Here is a 20,184-nt window from a genome sequence, read left to right as displayed (position 1 = left end):
TCATGTGGTTAAAAATCTCTGTGCAGGGTCTTTGAATGTGATTGCTCAGGTCCCTGAATGGTGCAACAAAGATGTACAGTGAGGATCCCCTGCTGATTTTGTACGTTTGCCCACTGACAAAGAAATGATCAGTCTATAATTTTAATGGTAGGTTTATTTGATCAGTGAGAGACAGAATAACAACAACAGAAATCCAGAAAATGTCAGCATCTCAGAAATGTTATAAATTGATTTGCATTTTAATGAGTGAAATAAGTATTTGATCCCCTCTCAATCAGAAATATTTCTGGCTCCCAGGTGTCTTTTATGTAGGTAACGAGCTGTGATTATAGGGAGTACTCCTAATCTCAGCTTGTTACCTATATAAAAGACACCTGTCCACAGAAGCAATCAATCTGATTCCAAACTCCCCACCATGGCCAAGACCAAAGAGCTGTCCAAGGATATCAGGGACAAGATTGTAGACCTACATGGGGCTGGAATGGGCTACAAGACCATCGTCAAGCAGCTTGGTGCGAAGGTGACAACAGTTGGTGCGATTATTCGCAAATGGAAGAAACACAATAGAACTGTCAATCTCCCTGGGTCTGGGGCTCCATCCAAGTTCTCACTTCGTGGAGTTGCAATGATCATGAGAACAGTGAGGAATCAGCCAGGAACTACATGGGAGGATCTTGTCAATGATCACAAGGCAGCTGGGACCATAGTCACCAAGAAAACAATTGGTAACACACTACGCCGTCAAGGACTGAAATCCTGCAGCGACCGCAAGGTCCCCCTGCTCAAGAAAGCACATGTACAGGCCCGTCTGAAGTTTGCCAATGAAAATCTGAATGATTCAGAGGAGAACTGGGTGAAACTGTGAGATGAGACCAAAATCGAGCTCTTAGGCATCAACTCAACTCACTGTGTTTGGAGGAGGAGGAATGCTGCCTATGGCCCCAAGAACACCATCCCCACTATTAAACATGGAAACATTATGCTTTAGGGGTGTTTTTCTGCTAAGGGGCCAATGCAACTTCACTGTATCAAAGGGACGATGGACGGGGCCATGTACAGTCAAATCTTCCCTCAGCCAGGGCACTGAAAATTGGTTGTGGATGGATATTCCAGCATAACAATGACCCAAAACACACAGCCAAGGCAACAAAGGAGTGGCTCAAGAAGAAGCACATTAAGATCCTGAAGTGGCCTTGACACCTTAATGACTTGGGGAAGATCTGCAAAGAGGAGTGGGGAAAAAATCCCTCCTGAGATGTGTGCAAACCTGGTGTCCAACTACAAGAAACGTCTGACCTCTGTGATTGTCCACCAATTACTAAGTCATGTTTTGCAGAGCGGTCAAATTCTTATTTCCCTCATTAAAATGCAAATCAATTAATAACATTTTTGACATGTGTTTTTCTGGATTTCTTTGTTGTTATTCTGTCTCTCACTGTTCAAATAAACATAGCATTAAAATGATAGACTGGTCATTTCTTTGTCAGTGGGCAAACGTACAAAATCAGCAGGGGATCAAATCATTTTTTCCCTCACTGTAGTTAGCTTGGCCTTAATAACTAAATTGGATATTACAAAATTGGGAGGAAATATTTGAGGAAAGGAAAGGGGGGAAAAAGGTCAGTGTTTTTGAAACTCCAGGCTTCTTTTACAGTGACATAACACTCTTCTGAACCTGGTATTATCAGGCATTAACGCATAGCATTTAAAGAAGACTATGAATAGTAGTGTTTTATCACAGTTAGATATGTTGTTTGAAAAGTTGTTTGTAAAACTTTGTGTGAGCTTAAAACAGGTTTTTAACTTAAAAAAGGGAGTCTATGTTTTAAGATGGCATTGTATTTTTTCAGCTGTAATTTTAACTTGGTTTGTGAGCAAAATTCATCCCAAGACAGAATTTGCCTGTTAGGATCTAACCCTTTGGGCTACAAACGAATAACAATTTCACTTAATCTCAGTGAATTCTTAGGATTTTTTCTTAGTGGTACACATGAGCTTCAGAGAAGGTAAGCATTTCCTGTGGCATTTCAATGCAAAACTGAATAACAAGGATTCCTAGTCAGGTCACATGGTCAATTCTTATTTTCTTTTTTTTACCAAGAAGTACGTATAGTAATGATGAAATTCTTTATATATTGCTGTAGTGTCTTTAGTGTGCTTTCTATATATGGTAGTGCTAGCATTTGAATGCCGTTTTCAACATGTTTTTGTAACCAACATGTGGTTACAAAATCTGTAATCTTGTGGCCTTTCAAAATCTTAAATCTTGTGGCCTTAGGTTGTGGGGTACTCTACAGTCAAGGCTATTTTACTATAATGTGAAAAAGTACTGTGTCCAATAATTGCAGGCCATCAACTGCCTCACAGTCTGTGACTTAATGTCTGTTCCCCAAATGGCCAACTACTCCCTATATAGCCTTTTGACCTAATAGCCTACATAGTGAATTCGCTTTGACCAGAGCTCTACAGACCATGGTCAAAAGTAGTGCCGTATGTAGGGAATGAGGTGCTATTTAGGACACAGGCTGTTAGTCTTTGTAAGATTGCACAAGTAACTGTGTTGAATGTTACTCTTGGCAACATGTCCGACCCAGAGGCAATTTACTTGATGATTCTGTTGCAGTTTGCTGAGGATGATTGTCAAGTGTAAAATCACACCCTCAATTTTAGAAAGGTTAACTTCTATAAAAGTTACCCATTATTCATTTGTAAATGCTATTATTTTAAACATGAAAGGAGACCTGGGAAAAATGCAGCTTATCTTATTATCAATTGAATACATTTTTAATTAGTACTATGGCTAACAAATGATCAAATACAATTATTTTCTGGAATTAATCAGAATCAATTGTTTTTAATTTGTCAAACTTTCCATTTAAAAAAACAGTGCTTTGTGTTAGAGGCATACTGTGCTTGGAATGTAAGGGATGGAGCCAACAGTATCGGAATATTTCTAATATGTATCAGAATATTTTTAATCTGTATGAGAATATTTGGTATCCTGTTTCAGCTTGTTTTTGTATGTGTGTTTTTTAAAATAATCATTATTAAACCCAAGTCATTTAGTATAAAGCTATTAATGTTCAGAATGTCTAATCAGGCCAAACACTCATCAATATTCTTGAAGTTGACACTACTATACTGTGCATTGTGTTTATAATGATATGTGAAGAAACATGCAAATAGATTCTGTTAAGTGAAGAAATGGAGACGCATTTGAAGGCATGAACATTTTTACAGCTTTAGAAATGCTATCTGTCAAACTGATATTACTCATTCACTTTGAAAGCCCTGATTAGTATACATGCTGAGAAGGTTGCAAAAAGCATGTTTGCCATTGTTTACAGGAATTCAAGACTAATTGACTCATTTCATTTCCAAACCAACAGCCAGCAAATTAGAAACTCTATCATTCTTCATCCCTCTAACATTCTTTGTTGCGGCAAGAAGCCATTGTAATCCATGTCCCCGATCTTTTCTTCATCCCTGTCGCTCTCAGGTGACCATCGAGGTGATTAAGGACCCCCAGACGGAGATGGAGATGGACCTGGCCAAGGAGGGCGGGGAAGGTGGCCGCAATGACTGGTCTCTGTCCTCTGAGGAGTGGCTGGGCAACAAGAAGCTCTTCTGGCCCCTGTTCTGGGATTACCCCGACCAGACAGAGAGTGACAGCGGGCCTAGTGGCAGGGCCAGTCTGGAGGAGCAGGAACAGCCCACAGACGACTACAACTATGACCTTGAGGATTCTGTGCTCAGTGGGACGGGGGGTATTGGAACCGGGGTCAGGCCGGGGGCCGGGGTGGGAGATGGATGGGGCAACCGCTGGGCCAGCAACAAGGGATGGGACTCCAAGGAAAACAACGGTACGTTTCTTGTGATTCCGTGCTTTTGTTGTTATAATTATTGTGACTTTTTTTTAGAGGGAACAAATAAGATGAAGTTTGTAGTTCCTGAAAAAATGATATCCTCCCCATACAGAGAAATTCTTCAATGTAAATGTGTGCATTTTAAAATGACATATGAAACATAAAGCTGACATTTAGCCTTTTTTTATGAAAATGGATGGCTTGCCTTTTACTAACTGTACCTTCCTGTTTTAATGTGTCCCTTATCAAAGTTCTGAGAGACGGAGGGTGCTTATGTTCAGGTCAGGGGTCAGGGCATGTATGCAGTGAGCAGAGATAGTTTTTTATCGGGCAGTTTCCTCCACGGGGCCCAGACAGAAATACGGGCCTCCGTCGCCTCTGTTCCTCTGACAAGATTTGTGATTCAAGGCAGTTCTTTTAAGGTCCTCTACATAAACATGTCAGCTCCCTCCCTCCCTCAAGTTATTTTCCAAACTCTCCCTCCCTCACATCTCTGATGCCTATCAGTAGTAAACAGCCAGAAAGGGGAGGAACAGGCTGCAGTGTGTCTGTAAGGGATATTGTGTTCACCTTCATTACATTCAGGTTTGTGGTATGAAACATTTCTTGATTGCTGAATGTTTCTGCCTCCTGACGACTCGGGAAACGATTAGAGGTTAGCGTTGAGAACTTCAATTTAAAGATCAACAACTTACAATCATTTTGAGATTGTAAGCCGCGGGGCTATTTTATTTCCTGATATTTTGTTTATGTCACATTTCAAAGACATTGAAGAAGTTTGAACTTTCTAATAAAAACTAAACAAGACATTCTCTTATAGGCTTTATATCTACTACTCTGAATAGTGATTCGCTTTTCTCTCAAATTTCTGTCAGGGAAAACATAATATGTATCTAACTGGTATAATATGTGTAACTAAAATGATATGGCCCTATTAGAATGACTAGGCTGCATTCAATCAAGGTCAACATTTGGCAACATTCAATGAACAGCATGCATTGACAACCTCTGCTAATTTCAGTTCATTTCTGATCTTTAAACTTTTCCTCTTAAGCATGAAGTCTCTCCAAGCTCTTTAATGGAGCCCTCTGGAAGTAGTATGAGGTTCTTGATTTGCTCAGTGTTCTTTGTATCTCTGGTAGCAGTTAGCTATCAATCTAGCAAACAGCACCCTGACGCTGGTAATCTGAATAGTAGGCCGTCACCTCTATGTGATTCCTGTCAACCCAATGTCCTCCTCCTCTTGGCTCTGCTCTGTCTAGGGCTTTGCCAAAAGATCTCAGCTAGATTACCACTGTCCTCACATCCACAGCAAATGGTCAACAATTGTCTGAGACCATTTGGTGGGATGTGCTCCGCGGATTTGTCTGTCTCTGCGTGTATCTCTGTGTTTCTCTCTCTTTGTCTCTCTATATATCTCTGTTTCTCTCTCTTTGTCTCTCTATATATCTCTGTGTTTCTCTCTCTTTGTCTCTCTATATATCTCCATGTTTCTCTCTTTTTGTCTCTCTATAGATCTCTGTGTTTCTCTCTCTTTGTTTCTCTATATATCTCTGTGTTTCTCTCTCTTTGTTTCTCTATATATCTCTATGTTTCTGTCTCTTTGTCTCTCTATATATCTCTGTGTTTCTCTCTATTTGTCTCTCTATATATCTCTGTGTTTATCTCTCTGTTTCTCTATATATCTCTGTGTTTCTGTCTCTTTGTCTCTTTATATATCTCTGTGTTTCTCTCTCTCTTTGTCTCTCTATATATCTCTGTGTTTCTCCCTGTTTGTCTCTCTGTATATCTCTGTGTTTCTCTCTGTTTGTCTCTCTATATATCTCTGTGTTTGTCTCTCTTTGTCTCTCTATATATCTCAGTGTTTCTCTTTGTCTCTCTATATATCTCTGTGTTTCTCTCTCTTTGTTTCTCTATCTATCTCTGTGTTTGTCTCTCTATATATCTCTGTGTTTCTCTCGGTTTGTCTCTCTATATATCTCTGTGTTTCCCTCTGTTTCCCTCTCTATATATCTCTGTGTTTCTCTCTGTTTGTCTCTCTATATATATTTGTTACCGTAAAATCATCAGGGATCTCTCATAACCTGGACCCAATTTGAAAGAGAAACTTGAACAGTTTTTCTGGCTTTGGATGGGTATGGCTGAATGCTTCAAATGTTGGGCCCTGGGAAGAACCATTTTAAATGCCCACCTCTTGGCAACTGAGAGAAAACAAATTCCTGCAATTCTACACATTTTGTCATGTGGCAGTGAGAAAATGTTATTTTAAAGCTTAAATGACTATTTATTTTAAAGACAGAAAATTAAAGGAGAATTCAATAAGTATTCCATTAACAATGTGATTGTTGGATAACTGTGGATACCAATATCTCAGAGGTCCTAGTCCCACGCTGCCCAGGATTAAAAACATGGATGATTCATTTATATTATTACAGTTTGTGTTCCAGGGTGGTCTTGCGGTCTAAGCTGCTGCCACCAGTGCACATATACCACTGCAGTATGAGTTGTAATCCAACTCACTGCAATTTCAGAACTCTGTCACCTTTTAAGTGATTCCACAGATCCTTCATCCAAAATTACAGTTGGTGTTGTTGATGTTTTTGAGAAACAATGCTTGTTAAACTTTATGCTCTCTAAATTAAATGATCTCTTTTTGACTGTTTGGAAATCTGAAGGGTAAAGGTTGAGGCAGTGAGACAAATGACCGGATTGCAGATATTAGTGATTATACGTTAGATAATAGGAGTAAAAGATGAGGCTTTTGGGTTGGTAAGAGTGAGACAGCAAAGTAAACGGGGAGAAGGAAAGAGTGGGGGAGAGCATGAGGCCAGGCTCAGGGAAGAGCGCTCGACCATCAGGCCATTGTGTATGTGTCTTTTGAAGTGTGCGTGTGCGTGTGTGTGTATGTCCTTTGAAGTTGACACTGAACCTTGGGAAAGTGCAGCCGTTTGAACTTCTGAGTCTGATTCTCAGGGTAATGGCGGCAGGCGGTCTCCTCTCAACTCCCTGGTCAAACAGCTAATATTTGTGTTTAATTAGACAGCAGAAAAAGAGGGAGGGGCCACCAGGGGCCGGAGAAGGAGTGGGGCTGGTCTCACTCTCACATCCCTCATGAGAACCCTTGTGTCAATGTAATGAAAATGATAAAATAACAAACAGAGACATATACAGGCGGGTGACAAATTAAAGGAAAAACCTGAATAAATAAGAGGCTCTGTTATTCTTTGGGGAGCTTTTACTGACATGGTTTGGGGCCACTTGTCCTGGAGGGTCACTGGAAATCATTACAAAGTTGTCCTGAGTGATCACCTTTATCCGTCATCCTTTATCCAGTGGTGAAACATTTCTATCCTGATGGGAGTGGTGGCCTCCCCGCAGACAATGTCCCCATCCACTGGGAACGAGGGGGCACTGAATGGTTTGAAAAGTATGAAAATGTGAATGATATGTTATGGCCTTCATAGTCACCGGATCTCAACCCAATTGAAGATGTCAGAGATTCTGGACTGAGGTTGTTGGATAGAGCTCTCCACCACCATCATGAAAACACAGAATTAGGGAACATATTTTGAAAGTATGGCCTTTTTTAACTAGGATTACACATTATTTCCTCCATGAAAAAATACTGTTAGTTTTCCCACCGTGTTGGAGAGTGCTTGTGGTGTGCGGTCAGGTCTTCCAACCAGCTTTTAGCAAGGAATTACAGTTTTACCACTGCGGTGATGTCAACACACACAAACACACTCAAGCAAACATTTGTATCCTTTGGGATGCACATCAAAAGGAGTCCTAAATGCATGCTGGTCACAAAATGGCAATCTAAATGGGTGAGCCTTACTTCTTTACATAACCGCTAGCATATTTGTGTGTATTTGACACTGTGCATATACGTTGCCTACAATGTTAGATGCTTGCCACACAACTGTCTTAGATGTTGAGCAATGGATGAGGAACTAAGAGAGCAATTAGGTTAAGAGAAAGCAACACATAGTAAAAGGAAGAGGGAGAAGGAAAAGGAATGAATGAGAGAAGAGCAAGGTGTGTGTGTGTGTGTGTGTGTGTGTGGAAATAAAGAGTATCCTAGTATTAGTGTTTTTGAGTGGAGGAGTGCAGCATTTCATCCACACCTCTGTGTTGTTTCACTTGGGTAGCCAAAAGGAGAAAGCTCATTCTCCTTCAAAACACACACACACACACACACACACGGTAGTCTGTCGACAGAAGACTCCACCTCACTCGACACCCAGCCCATACACAGCTCACAGTTTGCTCCACACTAGCAGCTCGTGGCAATAAGCCCAAAACATATTAACTGAACATGTCATTTTTTCATATTACAGTTTTTTTTTCCTTTTCATCTCTTCCACTCTCGCCCTCATCCCTTGTTTAAGTGTTGCCAGTGTTCTTTCCTGGCACATCTTTTACTCTCTATCATCCAGCTCGTCATCCTCCCTCCATCTTTTTCCTCTCAGCTCCTCTCTTCAGGACACACCCTCTCATTCTTGATCCATTTATCTTTCAAATTGTCTTTCCCTTGCTTGTCTCCTCTCCCTTTCCTGTTTCTCTCCTTTGTTTTCTTTCTCCCTGAATCCCCCATCGTTCCTTTGAGTTTGTAATCTTCTTAGCTCGGGAGCGATGTCATTGTTCATTAAACATAAAACCTATTAGTTGGACTGGTAGAAGTCTAGCTGTCTTGAGGCGTTGTTTGTCTTGGCTCTGTTCACTATTAGCTGATGGATTTCCCATTGACGTATTAATTGTAACCAAGAGGAACACACACACACACACACACACTGGTACATGCACATGACTACACACAAACCGATACACACGTGCCCACACACAACAGCACCCACACTCTGGCCTGCCAGCTGGCCCAATATCCTGGTCATTAGTGAAATTATACTTTCCTGAAAAATATGCAATATTAATTTAGTCCCGCATCATTAATTTCTGTTTGGAAACAGAACTGAGGGGAGCAGTTAAGGGTCTCCGGTTCTGGGATTTAGGCTCACTGAGCGAAACAGATTCCAGATCAATTTACAACAGGTTGAGGTTTGTCTCTATTGAATAAATCCACTTTAAGTCCTGGAACAGAATTCCATGTGGCATTGTTGGTAGAGCGTGGTTGCAATGTGATTGTTTGATTCTTACAGTGGTCCAGTAGGAAAATTTGTGCACTCACACCAGTAAATCTCTCTGGATAATAGTATATGCTAAATTACCTAAGTGTTGAATGGAGCAGGTAAGCAAGTGTCTGTCTTTTAAGAGAGATTCACTAAACTTGACAGGACCTAGACCAGAATATACCAGGTGAAGTGACTTGCTTATTTCGGAATTCACTGTACATAACAGGGCCTAGATGGGAACATAGCAGGTAGGGTGACTGCTTTGCTTAAAGACATTCTCTGACAGGTCATTATGCAGCAGGTATAGAGCAATCCGACAATGTGTCTCCCACAAATGATGTATGTTCACGCTTTTAACTTAGAATGACCTGCGTTTTGAGAACTGTGGAATTTATCTTAAAGGAATCTTATCAAAGTTCAAAACTCTGGTATCGTTTTGCTTTCATGTACTAAAGATGATACCCAGCATCTGGTGGGGTCAATGGGTCACAGACTACAGACAGTTATTGCATACAAAGGAAATGTAACCAAATACTAAACCTATAGAAAGTACTTAATTTGGGTGTTATATTAATCTGGCCCAATAATTTTTTTTGCTCTAAAAAGGGACTATGTATAAAAAGTGTTATCATATCTAAACCGTAATGCCAGTAATGCACACAAATAGTTAAGAATCTATATTTGAACACAGCATATCTTTTGATTCCAAAACCAGTGTCAGAGTATAGAGCCAAAAGAAGAAGAAAAATCTTTCCAACCCAATAATTACAGAGGGCACAGCATGTATGCAGTGTTAATGCTGACACATGCTCTAGTCTAGCAGCTCCACAGATGTTTGGTCGTCGCTGTCTTATTGCATAATGCACTCACCAGCTGGGTGAGGAATTCACAAGTCTGACTTCAAAGACAAGCCTCGCTCTTCTAATATACCTGTTTGTTTTGTTTTCCACCCCCCCATTCCTTCATCTCAGAGTATGAGGAGGAAGAGTGGAGTGAATGGTCACCGTGTAGCGTCACCTGTGGCCACGGCAACCAGAAGCGTCACCGTTCCTGTGGTTATGCGTGCACGGCCACCGAGTCCCGGACCTGCGATATTCACAGATGCCCGGGTGAGAGAGTCACCACTGAGTTTTTTTAACCTAAAAGTGCAGCATTGCATCATGCAGACTATTTTTACCTCATTTTGATTTAGATTGTGATTGGTGGAGATATGTCTGAGACAAGGTGAGGCTACTCCCAGAGAAGGTGAAATCACTTTTGTGAAACTATGATTTCAATGAGCATGGCAGTTTCAGCTGGGTGATCATATGACATTGATTTGATGTTGTAGTTTGGCTCAAAATAACCACTAGATCCGTAGATTGGATTCTGCACATGAGGGTTTGGGGGTATAGTACTAGAATATGGTTGCTTTGCCTCATTGCACTCTGCCTACTCCTTGTGGCATCTTAGAAATCTGTGAGCTTAATTGAGTTAGAAAACCGGAAAGTGCGGTCCTTTCTGTGCCTAAGGTTACCGGAGATTGATAACAAACCAAACTGCATTATATATGCTTCGGACGACACATCTCCACATCAACTGTCTCGAGTCAACTGGGAGTTGCTGCGATAAAGCGGAACCTTAATATCACAGAATTAGGGAAAAGAACATGGTAAAAGTAAAAAAAAATGCACATATTACAGTGATAAGGCACTCTGCAACATCTCAATGGCTTGGGAAGTTTAACGTCAACTACTTTTTCTCCAGGACATTTAGAAAGCACTGCTGATGTATTTGCTCACCCCTGAGATTGTTGCTCCAGTTTTAACTTTGAAAGCACTAACCATGTGAATGGTCAAAGTTATTGGCTCTTTCACATACTGAACCCAACTCTTGGAAAGAGGCGTGTAAGCGTGTGAAAAATACTTAAACATTGTCTTGTACCGGGATTGTACCATTAGGTTCTTTCTAGTGTAACTGTTTCGCTCTGACCACCCCATGAGGGGCTCAAACCAGAGAACCTCTGAATAAAAAGATGACTATTACCCATGAAGCATCTTTACCATCAGTCCACAAAAGCCCAACCATTGCAGAGCAAGGGCGAGTAAAATGCTAGCTACGAGTGAACAACTACCCAAGGTCTCAGTAACTGATTGAAATGCTATTTATGCCGACCACGGCGGGAACTGACTAGCCATTTTACACCTGTTACACTAAGGTGAATTTAGATAGAGATTTCAATACTGATATGTGCAATTCTTTTAAACACATCAGCCACACGTAAGGTCAGTTTAATAGTAATGGTAATTTATTTTTCTTCTCTTGCAGCTGTTTCCTACCCACACCAAATCCTGCCCGCTGTCACTTTCTCCTCTTTGCTGTTAGATTCATTACAGTGAACAGCTGGAATCATTGAAATATAATAAAGTATTGAAAAGTGAAGTGGCAAGCACCATCAATCAGGAATTGGCTTGCCTGCTGTTCCAATACAGTAGGTCTGGAGAGTCAACCCATTCCAAACAAGAATGATGCTGCCTGCCATTTTGCTTTTCAACATTTTATTATATTTCAATGATTCCAGCAATTCAGTCAGTCTACGTCTACACCCAGATCTATTTCGCACCCTGAATCATATCGCAATATTTGGTGAAAGAATTGCAAGTGGATTTTGTGCCCACGTCTTGCAGCCCTTGCTCCTTCTGATTGCTCCGGCTAACGCTTCCTGTACATGGTTCTATAATTTAGTGGAATGGGGTCAGTACAGTTGGGACCTGGACGGACCTGATGTTGATGCATGTTAGTGTCTTTAGTACTGAGCTTCTTATTTCTGTTGCCCTCCTGCAGAGTTTGATGTGTACACAGTTCCATGGCTGTTTCCCAACACTTAGTGAGGGCTTCCACTGCTGCCCAGAAGGGGTGTGTGTTGGGCACATACAGTAACCATAGTTACTAGGATGAGGCTACCCATTCAGTATCTTTCTTTAATCAAAACACTGTATTTCTCTCTGTAGATGACTTGCTATCAGTGACTGACCTGATGCCTCTGGAAACAATGAATGCCACCGACCCTCTTGCCACAAGTAAGATGTTACAACTGTTTGTGTTTGTGTGCGTGTTTGTGTCCCGCTCCATGTCTGTCAGTGTACACATGCTTTTTTCTGTGTTTCTGTTTATTGTCTGGTTGTCCCATATTCAGAGCCTACTCAAATAAGTGTGTACAATTTTAAAACAATACTATTTTTTTTCTCACATCTACATGCGCAACTCTAGTAAAATGAGCTGATACGAAATAAATATTATTTTAAAAAGGCTGAAATCAATTGCTAACTTTATACCTGTTTTGATTTTGGGTCATTCTACGAAGTGGGTGCTCTTTGTGTCCCTCTGATATATTTGCATATAATATGGACTATGTTCAAGTTAGCATTTATACTTTAATGGTTTCATTATATGAGTTTGTTTCCATTAATAGAAGATGCAAATTAATAATATAATGCCATAATTAAGCAATAAAAAACATCCAGAGGCATAGTTGTTCAACTTCTAATAGCCATTTAAGTACAAAGAAACATATGTTAATAAACAAAATACATTAGTAAAAGTTACATATGTCCTTTTCTTTATAAAATATATATTTCAAGACTGGCATATTCATATTTTACTTAAAAATATCATTTTAATTGTGTTCCTACATCTTCTGTCAACCCTGTTACTTTGATTGAAACCCCCCAGGTTTCATATTGGACTGTGACACACATCACTTGACTCAGGAAGTGACATCATCTTCCTCTTGGAAACAGCATAGCCTGAGGTGTCTCCTTCAATTATTAACCTTTTCTCATATTTTTCTATGTTTGACAGAGGGGACAAGCTCAATATGTCAACACTGTTACCCTGAATTAAAATAGTATAACAATTAAATTATTTTTTTCAAGATTATAAACTAACTGTAATCAGTGCTGACATTGTGGTCTCATTAACTTCATCACATGGCTAGCAATGGCTAGTTGAGGCCTAAATCATCAACCCTGTTACCGTCAACCCTTTTTAATGGTAACAGGGCTGACATAATGGTAACAGGGTTCACAAACAATATTACGTTTTAACAGCTGTATGCAATTAGGAGAAATGTATTGATTAATCTACTTGCATCTTCAATAGAATGGCTCTACCCTGGTATCATTTTGGCCATTGAAGAGGGAGATGCACAGGTCAAATGCATGCACTGTGGCGGAAACAACAGATTATTCTGGCCAGCTGGGGAGGACATGATTTGGTACCTTTTTGATGACATTATCAGATGAATCCCTGCTCCCTGGTCAGTTACAGAGCGTCACATGGAGATTCAAAAAGAAATATGGGCAACATTTAATGAGTAAAATGAAAGACTGAACATTGTCTGGATAATGCAATGACACAAAGCCTTCTTCTGTTAAAAAATGGCACAAAAATGTGTAGCGATATTAACATTACCTAACTAGCTAATATTCTGTGGAGTCCTTAATATTAACTACCTGGTTAACATTATGCTACACCTAAAATCAATATGGTGACACAATTATAAAAGGTCTAGTTGCTATTTTTTTTGCCTTTAGAGGTGGTATCATGTTTTCAAGTCTTAGTAATTAACTTTAGACAAAATCTTAGTAAGTTCCGATTGAGGAGGCATTGAGTAGAAATGTCAGTTGAGCCTCAAAAGGAATGTCCAAAACAGTATTGTGATGTTACATGCATCTATGAATTGGTAGGTATTCATAGTTTTCAGTCACGTGATTGCTCTGACAGCCTGGCGGGCAAAACATTGTTAGAAAATGGCGGCTTGGGATTTGTATGGAGGTACTGCACAAGCCGGTCATATTTTCTACTTTTACAGCCCATTAGTGTTTAGATCACCTCACAAACATGAAAAACAAAGGTATGCAAACACACTGCAAGTCTTGCAATTGTGACCCATATACAGCACCCGCTGCGTTATTTACATCATTAAAAACAGCGACATCACTGTTTAAGCTTAATTTGATCAGGGTGGATCAATAATGCAATTGTTTGGGAGGTGATTATTTATCGTCAAAGCGAAGTTGTGTGCTATTTTCCCTAAATTACCGTTGGTTCTATGGCTGGCCAATGTAACACAGAATATTGGGACAAATGTACCAGTAATAATATAAACATTTTCCCAATGACAGGTAAACCATTCCTACTGTTTAAATGACCCACCATTGACAGCCTGGGTTGCTGTGGAGAAGTTTGATTGGTGTGATTTATTGTTATTAATGTATTGTTATTAATGTAGCTAACGATGTATGTTTAACAAAAGAGGTTTAGCAAGGTTCACTAACATTAGCTAGGCCATTGGAGTTGGGTGCAGCAGTGCAGATGAAAACCGACCATGTCATTGATTACAATGATTACTTGTAGATATGATTGCATATACAATATATATGTGGTTAGCACATCCAGTGGAACTGCAACTATCTAGCATTTTTAAGTATAGCTAGTAAAAGTTGGCAAGGAAAGGCAATGGACGGAGTCATTTTTTTCCCCGCCAAGTGGCTGTTCCCATATGCCGTGACGAAACATGCAAACTATCAGTACAGATACCAGCAAGGGAAGTCCTTTGGAAAGTCAGTTGTAAAGTTCAAAATGTCATCTACCGTGTGTTTTCGGCACAAGTCATTGAGATTAGCAAAATGTATTGTGAAATTCACATTCACAATACACAATTTTGCAATGTTAAGTTGAGGTCTACCATCTCGTCCATGTGTATTGTGATCACATGAGCAGTGATAGGTGGTCTAGGTTCAGAACTCTAGCTAACTCTACAATTCTGAGCTTTTGCTCACCATCATTTTTAAACATAATTATTTTTCACAACAACTTGGCACAGCATTGGCAGAACATGCTTAATCAACAGATGTCCAGCATGGCTCCTCATACAATCACAAGTTTCATGTCCATTCTAATGTCCAAACCCTACATTTTCTTTAACACCCCTCTCCACCTTGTTATGGATTGCTCCACAGAGTGTTGCAAAGCCCATGAAAAACCCAAACATTCCTCAAAGAAATTGATTGAATTGCTCTTTAGTTTTTCTTTTATTGCTCTCCATATGTCTGGCACATGCCAGTGAAAGTGATAGCTCTTTTCATTCCGGGCAAAAATATCAAAGAATGCTCTGCAAAAACACAAGATAAAGTGTCAGAAGTTTTAAAAATTTTATTTAGCTCTTTCCCCAATCCAGTACGGAATAGAAATGTTTATAATGAATTGGATCCAATTTGGTCTAGCCCCCAACATAGATTTGTGTCTCTGGCACTGTTTGGCCATGATCTCTGTCCTCTTTCAGAACTTTGCATGTACTAGGTTCAAAGCATTCAAGTGTTTTAATGCACTGAAATCACTCCTTAATGCTTAAAATAGTCTTTCCCTGGGTTCATCGGAGTAATCAAAGCTGTCTGAATTCATCATAGTCTCCAGAAAGGACAACTTTATTTTCAACAAAAACATAGCCGTTGAATGAGAGCAGTTGATCGCTGTGACAGACACGCTATAGCTGTATTCAGCATATAGATGGATGAATGTGTTGTTGCCTAATCCTAATTAAAGAAATTCACAATTCACATAAATCATGCATTGGTCTCAGTGGGCAATTTTTTTGCATGCCTTAGGCAACGATTCATCTCATTACTGTTTCTCTGTGCCTATTGATAGTTCATTTATTGCAGCTGATCATTGATTGAAACTTGTTGGCCTGTTGACTGTTGTGCTCTAATTTGATCATTTATTCATCATCTATTGACTACGATTCATCTCCTCCCCAGATGTGGACAGCTGTGAGAAGTGGCTGAACTGTAAAAACGACTTTCTCCAGAAGTACCTCCACCAGGTACTGACCGAACTACCCAGCTGCCCCTGCACCTACCCATCCGAAGCCGTCTACAGCGCTGTCAACATCTTTGACAAGACGCTGCGCAAGACCTACCGCTGGCGTGATGCCTCTGGCCCTAAGGAGCGGCTGGACATCTACAAACCCTCCGCCCGCTTCTGCGCGCGCTCCATGCTCTCCGTGGAAAGCACCACCCTGGCGGCGCAGCACTGCTGCTACGACGACCACATGAAGCTGATCACGCGGGGGAAAGGGGCGGGTGCGCCGAACCTGATCAGCACAGAGTTCTCACCGGAGCTGCATCACAAAGTGGACGTGCTACCCTGGATCCTGTGCAACGGGGACTGGAGCCGCTTCCACTCAGTGAGGCCGCCCAACAACGGGCTGCAGTGTTCTGAAAACCCCCTGGAGGAGGTGTACCAGGTCGAGCTGGAGGAGGCCAGGGAGTACTGAGAGAGGGGACCCCGAGAAGGGGGAAGAGAGAGACACCTGGTTTCAATCGCTCTACTGGAGTCTAGCATGGGTTACCTACCAAATATGCTGTGTTAAATATCAGCGTCTTTGGATTAAAGGACATCTGGGTAGCCCCCCATCATTCAGTATTGCAGGGAGTTAAGACTGACGTTTTACATTTCTCCAATCAGCCAACTCGACAGCCCCCTCCCCTCCATCCAGAACGGAGTCAGGTTGAATACTCTCGGGGTGCGTGGGAAAACTCTGTGAGCGTCACGACTAAAAGGCATTTTGTTATGACATCACCACCATCCAGCGTTTCCCCATCGTATGACACATTGGGATCGAACGGCCAATTGGAATATACTTTTCTATCGATGAATTACTGCGGCATTACGGGAAGAGAAAAAATATTTGCTTGTAATTTATTGCTGTTCAAAGTCAAAATAATTTGGGGGGGTCGGGCTGCAACACATTTCAATCATGCACCGCAAAACAGCAGACGAAAACACTGGGGATGTTTGGAGAGGTGAAGACATGGTGCAATAGGTCTCTATCTTACACACCCTCGACCCCTACCCAAGACCAAACCTCTGCCCCACCATGTGACTCAAAGCTGCTTTTGACAAGAAGGAGGTGGATACAGGGGACTCTGAGGCTTTCGTGGTTCTCATGGAGTGTTCCATAAGCCTGAGGGAGTATGGAGGAACACGAAGAGAGTATATTCATTGGACTCATATGGGGCCTGTATTGTATTTACTCAAAGACTCAGATGTCTCATGAAAGGAATTCCTGTCAAGCTGCTAAAATAGCGTATGCATTTGAAAGAGAATGTTGGCTGTTGTTTGTCTTTGAATCTCTCTGTCTCCCTGTCTTATTTCTGTCTGTTTGTCTGTCTGTCTTTCTCTGTCTTCGGTCCTCTTTCTCTCTCTAACTCTCTCTCTCTCTCTCTCTCTGTCTGTCTCTCGGCCCACCTCCAGTTTGAACCAAAAACAGATTCCTCAAACACAGCCCAAAAGATACATTGTGTTTGTTTTTTACTGCAAGTCAAACCAAATCTTTTCTTCAAAGATGTTGACCCCTAGAGCTCCATGGTGTTCTTCATCCTGTCACATCTGCAGTGTCAGAGGACTCATTCCCCATAATGCTCTGTAAGATAAGTTACACTAGACTGTAATTAGCTAATCACTGGGGAAAGAATACAAATAGATACATATTTTTCTCTTTCTCTCTCTCCGTGTCTCACTCTCTTTCTCTCTGCGACTGACATATTTGCTCGGTTACTTGTTAAGAAATGCAGAACCATTGTGTTGATGTTTTATTTTTCTTTCCTTTCAACATATCCTGGAGCCACGCTCCTCACAACCTGAGAACCTGCCCAACACTTTGGAAGAGGTGTAGGTAGCAAAGTAGGAGGAGGTGGCACTCTGAGAGATGTTCTGAGATGGACGCAGGCCTCGTGGGTGAGGGAGAGGGAGTCACTCTCCAGGGTTTGAGATGGACTTGGGAGAGAAAGGAGAGGTGGGAGAGATGAGCGGGTTGGGAGGAGTTGGGGAGAGGGGATGTCTGGGTACAGTTGATGGATTTAGCTCCTTTCTCCTGAGAGGAGTGGGAGTTGACAGGAGGGGGAAGTGGGGAGACATCTCTGTAAACAGGGAAAACCTTTGAAGAGTTCGTCCCCTTCTCGTCCCAGTCTCCCCTTGTTCTAACCTCCTTTCCCTGGTATCTATGGCCTGCTGCCCCCCCCCTTTCCCTCCACCCTTTCCAGGGGCCTATTGCCTGTCTTGTGAGGATGTTGTTTTAAGGTCTTTAATCCTGACGCTGGTTGCCAGGCTGGGTGTCACTGAAAGATGTTGAGGCCGAACGCGTCCGGATGGCATTCCTGATACAGTGGTGTTGAGGGACGGGCCCCCTCGCCACATCACAGTGTTAGCAACAGAAACAACACAGCCGGCTTTGGTGTGACCGCCACTCAGTTCCTCTGTTTCTCTGTCTATCTCTCTTCACTTTTACCTTTTACTTATTTACCTACTCACTTATCCTCTCATACATCCTCTTTCTGTCAATGCCATTTGAGGGAGAAGAGCTTTGGAAACGTTTGCAGAGATCCCAATTCATCGGGATGCCAGTCACAATAGGAACGCCAAAGCCTCTGCTAGTTGCACTAAAACACACCAACAGACATGTCGCTCATCTCTTCAGGCTTTTCAACTGTGAAAGGTATTTCTCTGTGGAAAAGTCTGGTGGACGCAGTACCTGGCACAACCATGTCTACGTTGCTACATATCACTAAATAAACCCTAAGTACTTCAGTGATTCTGGTGAGAAGTGTACTTTGGAATATGAACAGTCAATGGCCCCCTATTCCCATTCTAGTGCACTACTTTTGACTAAAGTGCTGATCAGGCAAGGCCCCGGTCAAGAGTACCGCACTACAAAGGGAATAGGGTGGTATTTGGGACGAATACCCTCCTTAATTGTTTCTGTTCCGAGCATGTTTGGCGTTGTAACGGATACCTCCATACGTTACACTGTGTTGGTCTTCCATCGGGTCCAGCTGTGAAAACCAACCGGATCCTTCAGGCATTAACGGCTCAGGCCCTCTCTGCTGCATGGCTCTTCTGCCAGCCCGCCTGCCGCCGCCTCGGGTTTCGCCATCGCATTACGTTACATCTATGTCACACCTTAATAGCGTCTTACTCTGACCAGTGGGAATGGTCTCTGCCGTGCACGCACATGTGTGTGTTTGCCAGAGGACACCCAGGTTCGGAATGGTTGGGTTTCCTATGCCACATGGGAAAGGTGGAGAGGGGATATGTACTGCAGCTAGGTACAGTAGACAGCTATAGATATGTGTTATACGAGAGCTTTGAAGCGTATGTTTGGGAGTGTGTTTGGCTGCAGAGAAATGGGAAAGAAAGAGTGAATATGTCTTATTTTTTCCTTAAAAAAGTCCTTTAAAATAAGGGGATTTGATTGTGTGCTTTTCTAGAAACATTTCAAATCAAATTGTCAAGTAATGTAATTTTCTATTCATTTGTAAATGTATTTAAATGCATCGTTTTGAGGACTGGAAAGACCTATACATTGTTTGGATAAATATTGTAAACCAATTTAACTTGGTATGAGAAGAGAGAATGATTGAGGGATGTCTGACTCTTGGAATTGTTTCTAAGACTTTGGCATGATTCTGAAAGTAATATATTTTTTAAAGCAAACCGAGGCCGTCTCCCTCCCTTTTTTCCTCTTTCATGACAGTATCTGTACAGTTTTAAACTGACCTTTTTTATTATATGTACTGCAAAAGTCAGGTCTTCTATGTTAATATATGTGTTATACGTATCAAATATACTATATATATATATATATATATATATATATATATATGTGTATAAATAAATATTATATATATATAAATAAATAAATATTATATATATAATATATATATATGAATTACTGTATATATATATATATATATATATATATATATATATATATATATATATATATAATTTATTTATATGTACAATATATGTGTCTTCACACATTTAGTGTATGTGTGAAGACAGTGGAAAAAAGGCAGAAGAGAAAAGGCAGTGGACTGGATGTGAACCTATGCTGTAGAAGCACATGCACCGGAGGCAGAAGTGTAGACCGCTGGACCAGCCAAAGCCACCAAACTGATTTCATGAGCTAGTTTGAATGGCTTGACCCTTTTTTAATGTAGACTACCTTGTAGTTTCTATCTAATTCTTAAACGTTTTACAGGACATATTTAAGTGTAAATGTTAGGGTGAGGAGCTTGTTAGAAAGGAGTGCAACGATTATTCAATTCACAACAGCAATGATTGTGTGTTTATTTGTCTTTCTA

The 20,184-nt window shown here is 41.0% G+C and overlaps 1 protein-coding gene across 1 annotated transcript in view; it reads left to right on the top strand.

Moving 5' to 3' along the window:
- ism2a (isthmin 2a) overlaps positions 1 to 19,640 on the top strand; it is a 39,352-nt gene extending 19,712 nt beyond the window's left edge. Inside the window, exons 3-6 of the mRNA XM_010878643.3 lie at positions 3,500 to 3,863; positions 9,967 to 10,104; positions 11,986 to 12,054; positions 15,796 to 19,640. Coding sequence (XP_010876945.1) covers positions 3,500 to 3,863; positions 9,967 to 10,104; positions 11,986 to 12,054; positions 15,796 to 16,313 — 1,089 coding nt within the window. The 3' untranslated portion in view covers positions 16,314 to 19,640. The remainder of the gene's footprint in view (positions 1 to 3,499; positions 3,864 to 9,966; positions 10,105 to 11,985; positions 12,055 to 15,795) is intronic.
- The last annotated feature ends 544 nt before the right edge of the window (positions 19,641 to 20,184 follow it).

This window comes from Esox lucius, chromosome 15, assembly GCF_011004845.1.
Source record: "Esox lucius isolate fEsoLuc1 chromosome 15, fEsoLuc1.pri, whole genome shotgun sequence".
NCBI classification, from domain to species: Eukaryota; Metazoa; Chordata; class Actinopteri; order Esociformes; family Esocidae; genus Esox; species Esox lucius.
The sequence above is the reverse complement of the archived record's forward strand: the minus strand, read 5'-3'. Positions and strand labels throughout refer to the sequence as shown.